At 36.7% G+C, this 11,685-nt stretch overlaps 1 protein-coding gene across 1 annotated transcript; it reads left to right on the forward strand.

Moving 5' to 3' along the window:
• The first annotated feature begins 321 nt into the window (after positions 1 to 321).
• nop53 (NOP53 ribosome biogenesis factor) lies at positions 322 to 11,334 on the forward strand. The gene is made up of 12 exons (XM_016442749.1): positions 322 to 557; positions 849 to 928; positions 1,008 to 1,095; positions 3,191 to 3,399; positions 3,489 to 3,544; positions 5,190 to 5,285; positions 5,405 to 5,503; positions 8,662 to 8,823; positions 8,909 to 9,084; positions 10,828 to 10,894; positions 10,978 to 11,054; positions 11,179 to 11,334. The coding sequence occupies exons 1-12, from the start codon at positions 352 to 354 to the stop codon at positions 11,237 to 11,239; spliced, it is 1,377 nt and encodes a 458-aa protein (XP_016298235.1). The 5' UTR covers positions 322 to 351; the 3' UTR covers positions 11,240 to 11,334.
• The last annotated feature ends 351 nt before the right edge of the window (positions 11,335 to 11,685 follow it).

Raw genomic sequence — 11,685 nt, forward strand, 5'->3', positions numbered from 1 at the left:
AGAAAAATTACCAATAATTATAATTTCATAACTTTACTGTGTATTTTCAATTTAGGCTGCTATAGAAGCATTAAATACAAGTTATAAATGACAAACAACAAAGCAACACACGAGTTAATTTCTTCTTCTTCTTCTTCTTCTTGGTCATTTTAAAGAAAATTCAAAAGCGAATGAATTATATTTATATATATTTATATTATTTATATTATTTATTCTATTTATACCACCCAAGGCACAGGGTCCCATTTTGAAGATCCCGCCCCGTTTGCACCTCGTCACAGGAACTAATATAATATTCATGAGTCAAATAAATATACGTGACGTAACGCTGACGCCTTTTTCTGTACCATAATGGCGGCCGTCAGGAGACATAAACGCGTGGCCGCGGCTCAGCCGGGGTTTTTGCCTGTTAAATCGAGTCTGGACGGCAACAGTTCGGTTATTAAACCGCGAAAACGCGTGAACAAAAATAAGAAAAAGAGCTGGAACAAATTCAGTGATATCCAGGATGTGGAGGAGTTTCTGGATGACGTGCGGCTTCAGGAGAGAGCCACAGGGTGAGATTATTGTTAAAAAAAATTAAATTTATAGAAATTATTAGCATTGGTCAGTTAGCGTGCATATAGTATACATTACACCAGTAATCTATGTTAAAACTTTATTTTTGCCAATGTATGGTTGTTTACAATATGAAACGTTGCTGAGCGTCACGTGGCTGGTACGCTTGCTCCTCGTGTATGTTTGAACCTAAAACCTTTAAGTTAACAGAATGGATCTTTAACCACCAGACTGCACCACCTCACCGTTCATGATACAGTCAGCTAAACTGAATTTTTGGTCTCCTTTAGGGGGTTGATATCTGAAAAAACAGATGACTCTCTCTTCTTTGTGGACACTGGTGAAACAGATGAAAAAGATACACAAGCACGTAAGTGTAAAAACTCCTCTCTTTACTAAGTTAACTGTTTTTTTCCTGTGCAATCAATAACTGCTGTTCTTGTTATTAGAGACGACAGTCAAGAAAGGTAAACACTCTAAACCTCTGCGGATAGATCTCATCCTTCAGCCAGATTCCCACATACCGGCCCCAAAAAAGTGAGTACAGTACGACTACCTGTAAGATTTACTTTCAAAATGAACTGTAACCTGTATCCTCTTCTTGAGGGAGCTTCTGCCCACTGATGATCTCATCCTTGCGCTCCCAGTATTTCTTTGGGAATGTGAAGATAAAACAATGGAACTTGGAAGGCTGTTGTGTGAACGGCCTTCCAGGATCTGAGGGCATTTTCTCAAAATTTGGTTTGAGATTTTTTTTTTTCTTTCTTTTTGACCAGTGCCATTTTATTTAGAGAACAGGGTGATGATTTAATGTTGAAAAAATTATATATTACAGTACAGTTAAATAACAGCATATGAAACATGCACACAATTGGGGATTAATATTTCATTATAAGCATATCATGTCTTCGCTGTAGATTTAAGTCTGTTTTATTTGTATAGCACTTCGCAATACACTTTTTACTTTTTAAAGGAGTAGTTCACTTACAGAACAAAAATGTACAGATAATGTACTCACCCCCTTGTCATCCAAGATGTTCATGTCTTTCTTTCTTCAGTCGTAAAGAAATTGTTTTTTTGAGGAAAACATTTCAGGATTTCTCTCCATATAATGGACTTCTATGGTGCCCCCGAGTTTGAACTTCCAAAATGTAGACTCTAAACGATCCCAGCCAAGGATGAAGGGTCTTATCTAGCGAAACGATCTGTTATTTTCTAAAAAACACAATTACCGTATTGGCCCGAATATAAGACGACCCTGATTATAAGACGACCCCCCCTTTTCCCAGATGTACCTTTTGGAAAAAGGCTTCTTTCAAAACCAAATCTTGTTTTTTCTCAGTAAAACACATTTTGTCTTCAATTATTTTCATATTGCATATTTTTCCTATTTTCATTTTTGTTTTGAAAGTATGTTAAAAACAACATCGTCTTATATTCGGGTCAATACGGTACAATTTATATACTTTTTAACCTCAAACGCTCGTCTAGCTCTGCATGAACTGTTTTTTTCCGGTTCAAGACAGTTAGGGTAGGTCTAAAAACTCCCATCTCATTTTCTCCTCCAACTTCAAACTCATCCTACATCGCAGAAGAAGTACTGACCCAGTGTTTACAAAGTGAACATGCAAAGAAGATCAAATGCCCTTTACAAAAAAAAAACTGTAAAACAGAGATGTAGGACGATTTTGAAGTTGGAGGAGAAAATGAGTTGGGAGTTTTTAGACCTACCCTAACTGTCTTGAACTGGAAAAAAAACAGTTCATGCAGTGCTAGACAAGCGTTTGAGGTTAAAAAGTATATAAATTGTATTGTAGAAAATAACCAATCATTTCGCTAGCTAAGACCCTTCTTCCTCGGCTGGGATAGTTTAGAGCCCTTTGAAGCTGCATTTAAACTGCATTTTGGAAGTTCAACCTCAGGGGCACCATAGAAGTCCATTATATGGAGAGACATCCTGAAATGTTTTCCTCAAAAAACATAATTTCTTTACGACTGAAGAAAGAAAGACATGAACATTTTAGATGACAAGGGTGTGAGTACATTATCTGTACATTTTTATTCTGGAAGTGAACTACTTTAATGCAGCTTCACAGAAAGTTATGGTGTTAATATTTGTAATATCATAAAATATATAAATATATACCTTATAGTCACATTTAGCAGATAAGCGCTGTGCTATAATAGTTTCCATTTTGTGCCAACATAAACAGTCAAGAAGTTGAGAATTGCTACATAGTAAGTATCATTTTACTTGAGTACTTGCAGATTCTTACGTATTCAACATTTATATAGGGTCCTGTGCAATGATATAGGCCTAAACAATCACAGCCAAAATTAGCTATATAGAATGTATTTATTTGTGTTCGTGTATTGTATTTATGGATGCGGGTAAAGTTGGATATTCTGTATATTCAACTTTAAATATATCTCTGATCGATAATATAGTTTACATTTTGTGGTGATAGAAATGAGGAAGCTATTGAGATTTGCTATAAAGTGATGTTAAATATTAAGGAAAATTATTTAGAACCGAATAGTTGGATTTTATACGGCACCACACATATTAGGATAATTTGATCATCTCCAACCCTATTTTTACATGACCCTGATTCTCCTAATATTCTTTTAGTGTATTGGCGTTCCAGCAGCCCAATGCTAAAAAGCAGCGGCGCATATCAGAGAATGCAGCAAAGTTGGCGGCCATGGGAGTGTTGCCACGAAGAGAAAAGCTTCTTCAACTCCGAAGGGCTGCAGCCGCCTCTGGGGTGTCAGTTAAAGAACATCCAGTGGCCAATAATAATCCAGATAGAGCATTTTATGACCTGTGGAGTGCAGGCAGTGAGTAGAGTTAGTCTTTACACTTTCTCTTGTGATGTGATGTACGCAAGTGGCATAATATGACTTGGTGTCTTCTCAATGTCCAACAGCACCAGAGATGGCTGATCCCTACTATCTTGAACAGACTAAGAAAAAGCTTGTCAAGGTGAGAACAGTGTGTTCTTTTCTGTTGAGATAATTCATAGCCATTTTGACAATGGTGTTGCTAGTGCCAATATATCAGTCATTATTTGGTATTTTGTCATTATGATTTTTTATTTCTTAATGATCAGTAATTACTTTGAATTATTTGGTATTTTTTAATTAATAATCGTCATCTGGTATTATTTTTTTTAATCAATAAATGTTGTGAACAGGATTTTGACAGTACAGGTGTACAAGGAGTCCATTCTTACTAAAAAATACAACACTAAGACTATAAGAAGTAGAATCTAAAGTAGAAATGTTTATTTTGAAAGATATTTATCTTTTATTTCCACAAATTGATTCACTTTCAAACTATTTCTTTTTAAACTCAAACTATTTCTTATTAAAGTGCACCTATTATGGATTTTTGAAAATTACCTTTCATGCGGTGTGTAACACGGCTCTAAGTGAATGAAAACATCCTGTAAAGTTTTAAATCTGAAAGTGCACCGTGTATAAAGTTATTGTCTCTCAAAAGAAAGAGTCGACTCTGAATCATCGAAACGAGTCGTTTTTAAAACTAATCCCAAGCCATTTCATGTTGAAGTCAACATGAAACATTAGCATATTACCCGCCCACTTGTTGGTCTTTTCGTGTTGGTCTGAATGAAAATGCAAATTCATTCTTTGCCACTAGTTGCTGCTTTAGGAGCGGTAAAATAGCGGTTTCCCGGTAACGGCTGTAAACAGCACTGCGCTCACAAACGCTGCTTTATCAGGCATTACAGGCAAGATGAAATGAAAATGAGACCAATCGGACCAATCACCGCAGATTAGCGTCACGCAAAGTAGGGGTTTGGAAAAATGAATCGTCGAGCGAATCGTTTGGTAGTCGTTAAACAAATAAAGTAAAAATAAATGCATATTATAAGACAATGAAAGTGTTTTTTGACCTTGCATGCATGTCAACCTGTTGTTGGTGACTCCAAAAAAAAACAAAATATGAACCTTTCATTACCCATAATAACGGCACTTTAAGTTATGTTATTTACTATCTTTAGTAGTGTGATTTGATATATACTGGCTTTATATCAACCACCAGCCAGCTTGTTCTCTAAGATGCTGTTTGTTTACACCTGGTATTAAGATGCGTTTTGGTCGATCTAATCACAAGTGGATGACGCTAAATACAGGTGTGGATGGGGTATAAAATGTTTTGAGCTTGTCCACTCAACCATTTTCAAGGGTAGTCTTTAGTTTTGTGGCTATCATAGCAGAAACGGAAGCTGCTGCTCTCCGTATCATTTTTTTTGCGTTGTTTCCTTTGACATTCATATGTAAATTTCATAAGCTTATTTCACAAAATTAGATCGAAAGATCAGAAAAAGCCCATACATACACTCACTCTCATAGACCCTCCCCTCAAAATCAGGACAGAAGTGGTCATAAGTGGACAAAAGAGATGGATTAAAACACCAGGTGCAAACTAGAATGTGTCTGCCTTGTCTACTTGCTTCTTATTAGCTTCTTAATACCAGGTGTAGACGGGGCCTAAGGTATCGGCATCTGCAATTTAAAAAATCCATATCAGTGAACCACTATATTTAGCTGTTGTTGTGGTCATGTGCTGAATTTGTTGTTAATTTTTCTCCACTTTTTTTAAGAGACCAGATAGACTGAATGAGAAACCTTCCGTTCTTCCTGCGATTGAAGTTATCGCTCCTGGAGGTTCATACAACCCAGACTTCTTTTCTCACCAGGTAAAATACTGCCCGTTTCTGCTACACAAAGCTCATTGTATCAGAAAACATTTTGATTTGATGATCAAATGACCAATATGTTTGTTTTGAAATCAATGTGTGTGTGTGTGTTTCTCTAGGACCTGCTTCGTGAGGCCCATGAGGTAGAGGTCAAGAAGCAGAAAGCGGAGGAAAAGTTGACACGTCAACTGGCTGTGAATGAGGATAAGGCCACTGAGGTACAACCTCTAACCATATGCTAACACCTTAAGGTGTGGTCAAATTAGCAAAAATTTGCAAGTTAAAAATTGTCTATTGTAAATAGTGTAGTGATGTATGAAGCACAGCTCACACAGAAATCACTTTCAAATGCCAAATTCCCAATCATGAGAATTCCTAGTGAGATGACTGGATTCTGCCTGCACAAATTCATAGAACAACAGTAAATATGACCACGTTTACCGTAACTAGGCATGACTAACGTCTCCTGCCTCACATAATTTTTCTGTCCTTGCTGAAAGGCTTACCGTCTGTGATAATAACTGCATTTGCAAAAATGTTTAATATTCAGCTGAACATACTGTATCTCACAGTGTAATGCAATCAAATTGATTTCTGTCTGAAGAATGAACCAAACATAATTGTAGCTGCCATTTTTAACATCTTTCTCGACTCAAACTCAAAATACTTTGTATTTTTTTTTATTGCTTTATTTATTTATTTATTGTAAACAGTTTTGTTTTTATTTTCACGTGGTTACCTCACACATTTCTTTCTTTTTTTTGGGTCTCACTTTATTTTAAGGTCCATTTCTCGCTATTAACAAACCGTTAATTATGACTTTTGCCTCAAACTCCTAATTTGCTGTTTATTAATAAGTTAATAAGGCAGTTATGTTTAGGTATTGGGTAGGATTAGGGATGTAGAATATGTTCATGCTGAATATTTGCTTTATAAGCCCTAATAAACAGCCAATATGTTAATAATAGGCATGCTAATAAGCTAGTTAATAGTGAGAATTGGTCCCTATACTAAAGTGTTACTTTTTTTTGTTTTTTTTGTGATGGTAAGCATTATACAGTGCTGTGTAGTGGGTAGGCTAGCATTTTGAACAAGGTCTGTTTATTTAAAATTTTATAATATGCAAGAACAAACAAAAGATCAAAACAATACAATACAAAATATATATTCAAAACCCCAACTCCACCCACCCCACTACCCATCAGACAAAAAGTATCAATTACATAAAAAAAAAAAAAAACCCTGCGTTATACAAATTTGGGACTGTATTCCCTACTTGAGTTTTTCAACAAATGACAGAAAAGGTTGCCAGATTGCATAGAATCTCTGGGTAGACCCTTGAAGTGAGTATCTTATTTTTTCCAGTTTAAGATGTTGCATGACGTCCTTAATCCAGTGAGAAAAAGTGGGGGGAAGAGGGTCCTTCCATTTAAGCAATATTAATCTTCTGGCAAGTAAAGTGGAAAAGGCCAACATTTTACAATTATAACCACTTAGACGCATGTTCTGTGCTGTGATGCCAAATATAGCAATAAAAGGAGATGGATCTATTGGCAATTCTATCATTTCTGAGAAAGCATCAAAGATCGATTTCCAAAAGTTATACAAAGCTGGACATGTCCAAAACATATGTACAAGGCACGCAGGAGCCTGTCTACACCTATCACAAATAGGATCCAGTTCTGGTCTGAATCTAGATAACCTAACCTTTGACCAATGTAGTCGGTGTACCACCTTGAATTGTATAACCACATGACGTTGACATCTAGATGACGAGTAGATATGTTTAATAATTTTCTGCCAAATTGTTTCCGGGATTTGTTCATTCAAATCTTCCTCCCATTCATTCTTCAGATGGTCTAAATTTGCCAGGCTATGCTGATTGAGGAGCATATAAATTTTACCAATGGTTTGTTTTAAGTCTAGTCCGATCTTAAAAATAGAGTCTAATAGAGATGTGGGAGGATATGAGGGAAAACAATCAGTATGCGAAACCAAAAAAAATCGTATTTGCAGGTATCTAAAGAAATGGGACCTAGGAATCTTAAATCTATTAACCAGTTTGTCAAAAGATACAAAAATACATTTTGTTTATATAAAGATCTTGAAATGTACAAACCCCACTTTTAGCCCAAACATCAAAGGCTTTATCTAATATTGAAGGAGTAAACATGCAGTTATTGCTTAATGGGGCACATAAAGAGAGACTACGGAGAGCAAATGACTTTCTAAATTGATTCTAAATTTTTAGTGATTGTATCACCATAGGATTCGAGGAGTAGTGAGAGGCAGGTTTAAGCATTGGAAGTTCAGAGCACATTAAAGAAGATAGGGAAACAGATTTACAGGAGGTTTTCTCCAAACTAATCCATTTAGGGGCGCAAGGGCTGTCACTGTCCCTCATCCAGTAAGTCAATCCTCTCATATTAGCCGCCCAGTAATAAAGCATAAAATTGGGAAGTGCTTTTGTAATACACTTTTCCGAATCCGAGGATTTTTATTGTTCCAGATAAATGCTGACATAGGCTTCTCTATGGAGTTGAAAAAATATTTAGTTAGAAAAATAGGAAGATTTTGAAATAAATATAGGAACTTAGGCAATACATTCATCTTAATAGTATTAATTCTTCCACTTAAAGAGAGGGGCAGCAAATCCCAGCGTTTGATTTCCTGTTTCAGACCTTCTATCAAGGGCAGAAAATTAGCTTTATATAGATCCTTGTAATTGCGTGTAGCCCAGATTCCCAAATATTTAATCTTTTTTATGGTAACTTTAAAAGGAATCGAATTGAAAAATAAGAGCAGCAGCTGCATTGATTGGCATTAACTCACTTTTTTGGAGGTTTATTTTGTAGCCGGATATCTTGCTGAATCTTTCCAAAATATTCAATAATTTAGAGAGACCCGGCAAGGGATCTGATAAATACAATAATAAATTGTCCGCATAAAGCGAAATTTTACACTCCATATCCCCCCTACGAATCCCTTTAATAAAGATGTCTTGCCGTATGGCTATTGCCAGTGGCTCGATTGCAATGGCAAATAAAAGTGGAGACAGCGGGCAACCTTGCCTGGTGCCTCTTTGTAGACTAAATAGGGCAGATCGATTATTGTTGGTGCGGACTGCAGCCATTGGGGAGGAATAGAGGATTTTAACCCATGATATAAAATTAGGACCAAATCCAAATTTTCCTAAGGTGCAGAAAAGGTAGTCCCACTCCACCCGATCAAAGGCTTTTTCAGCATCAAGCGATATCAGAATCTCTGGTATGTCGGGTGGGTAAGCTAGCATTTTGGACCTAAGTTCCAAGTTCAGATTGGAGTGTATCCACATGCTCTCCTAAATATGCATTTTTTTGTGTGTGTGTTTATTTAGGAGAGCACCTTTAAAGAGCAGGTGGAGGGGTTGATTGAGGAAGAGGAGATTGAACCAAAGGAGCCAGAAGGGGACACCGAAGACACAGTCATTGGGCCAACTGCAACACAGGAAAAGAAAACTGAGAAACAGAGGAAAAAGGAGAAAGCTAAAAGGATTAAGGTAAAGAAGCAGAATGGACTTGCCTGTTGACCAAGTTGGGTATGAATCTCTTGATTAACATTCAAAGCTTTAATTTATTGAACAGGATTTGCAGAGGAAGGCGGAGCGTCAGGTGATTGATAAGCAGCAGCAGTTGTTCCAATTGCGATCTATCCATACCAGCCTGAAGAAGCAGGAACAGAGGACCAAGATGAGGCAGGCTCAACGCAAGGCCCAACAAGAGGCACAGAAAAGCATGCCTCGCCGACTGAGCAGACTCAAGTCAGTTCTTTTACATTTACATGTATTCATTTAGCAGACGCTTTTATCCAAAGCGACTTACAATTGAGGAATACAACAAGTGATTCATCATAAAGAGGCAAATAAACACAGGAAGTACTCGTAATACAAAGTTTCAGGCATTGTTCAGATTAGCACAAGCTAGACAGGGAGGGATTAAGGAAAGAGAACGCAACGTTTTTTTGTGTGTGTGTGATGGTACCACGAGGCATTGCTCACTCGTAGATCTCAGACTTCTGGAGGGGATGTAAATTCATAATAGTGAGTGGAAGTAGGCGGTGTGCTGAGCCTGTGGCTGTTCTATATGCAAGCATCAATGTCTTGAACATGAGAGCTGTAACCGGTTAAAGTTTACACCAGGATTTCTGACTGAATTGATGGGGTAATTGTTGATGAACCTAGCTGGATTGTGAAATCATGCTGTAGAGTTGGAGTGCCAGGGTAGACGAGAAGCTCCATCTTTGCAAGGTTGAGCCACAGGTGATGTTCTTTCATCCATGCTGAGATGTCCGCCAGGCAGCCTGAGATCCGTGCAGCTACCGTTGAATCATCTAGTTGAAATGAAAGATAGAACTGTGTGTCATCAGCAATGGTAGGAGAAACCATGTGCCTGTATGATGGGTCCCAGTGATGTAACGTATAGAAGAGGAGGGGTCCAAGAACTGATCCCTGAGGAACCCCAGTTGCGTTTGTTTTCCTGCACACTTCATGACATCATGAATTTACAAGTTATTCTTGTTACATTTTTTTTTCTTGCGACAAATTGTAATGTTAGCTGCATTAAACAACCATTCAATTCTGTTATTATGGGGGGAAATTATGGCAATTTGTACACCATTTGCAACTCGCATAATTAAAAAAAAAAAAATTTCTCAGTTCAGTTAACTATATATAAATATATCATGTAAAGGTAAATGGTTGTTTAAATTATTAAATGACTACCTGATTGTGATGATGCATAATGCACAGGTGTAACTCTCGATTGAATGTATTATCACGTTTCATTAGTGTTTTTTTTTTGTTGTTTTTTTACAAATAATGTTTCACAAATGTGACCCTGGACCACAAAACCAGTCTTAAGTGTCAATTTTTCGAAATTGAAATTTATACATCATCTGAAAGTTGAATAAATGAGCTTTCCATTGATGTATGGTTTATTAGGATCTGACAATATTTGGCTGAGATACAACTATTTGAAAATCGGGAATCTGAGGGTGCAAAAAAATCAAAATATTGAGAAAATCACCTTTAAAGTTGTCCAAATGAAGTCCTTAGCAATGCATATTACTAATCAAAAATTAAGTTTTGATATATTTATGGTAGGAAATTTACAAAATATCTTCATGGAAAATATCTTTACTTAATATCCTAATGATTTTTGGCATAAAAGAAAAATCTATAATTTTGGCCCATACAATGTATTTTTGACTATTGCTACAAATTTGTGGTCCAGGGTCACAAATGTTTTCACACATCCAATAGAAACAAACATATCTTTCAAAAAAATATCAGTAAGATTAATCTGACAATCATTTGGCCTCTCCAGGTACGCTGTTTTCTGATGGATACTGCTTTCTTAAAAGGGTTGTTTAGGATCATCTATTCCTGTATCATATTGTTCAGTAGGTCCCTGCATAAAAAGCTGTGGAACAAAAACACAAAGGTTGATGCGGTTGTAACCTGTTGTTCTTTGATTGGAATTGAAAGTGTTTTATTTTTCCGTAGGTTCCAGACACCTGATCTAGATGTTCAGCTTAGCGACGAGCTTGCCAGCTCTCTTCGCAGTCTAAAGGTATGTTTAACTGCTAGTGTTGAGCACTTACTGAGTTGCAGTTGCATGTTATTTCTAATAACATGAGTTTCTTTGTCATGCAGCCAGAGGGCAGCATCCTAAAAGATAGATTTAAGAGCTTACAGAAGAGAAACATTATCGAGCCCAGAGAAAGAGCCAGGTAAGTTCAGCGTTTTATTGCTTTGTATAAAATCAATGAAGCGTTTAAGTGGTGTTAGCTGCAATGCTTTCTGTTTAACTTTCATTTGCATGTCCATTTTTAATTGTTCCTATTCTCCTTTCAGGTTTAAGAGGAAGTACAAGTTGAAGTACTCAGAGAAGAGGGCCTTCAGAGAAATCGAGTGATGCACAGTGTTGTGTTTTTCCTTTCAGTCCTCCAACAAATGATGCTGTGCTATTCATACTGCAATAAAAAAGCTAAAGGGGTGTGTCTAAAAAAATTGTAGTGTCAGTTTTGTTCATATACTGTTTTTCGCAATCCACATTGTTGCAATTATGCTTTAGTTTCCCCAGTCAGCTAGCCAAAGGTGACTCTGGCAAGGGGGAAAAATTCCATAACGTGAAGATTGTGGGGGGAAAAAACCCTTTACATGAACCAGACTACTAGAGCAGCCCATTCCCGTCTGGAAAGGCACACATTACAATAAATGTTTCGCATATGCCAAATATTTTCTAGTTGCATTGTGTGTGCAATACTAATTTGTATATAAAACATTGCATTTTAGAAATCAAGTTGAAATAATATTTTAAAAGATAAAGTATTGTATTGTGGAAGTTGCAATGTCTCCAGT

The sequence above is a fragment of the Sinocyclocheilus anshuiensis genome, unplaced genomic scaffold, assembly GCF_001515605.1.
Source record: "Sinocyclocheilus anshuiensis isolate Anshui unplaced genomic scaffold, SAMN03320099.WGS_v1.1 scaffold1257, whole genome shotgun sequence".
In the NCBI taxonomy this organism is placed as follows: Eukaryota; Metazoa; Chordata; class Actinopteri; order Cypriniformes; family Cyprinidae; genus Sinocyclocheilus; species Sinocyclocheilus anshuiensis.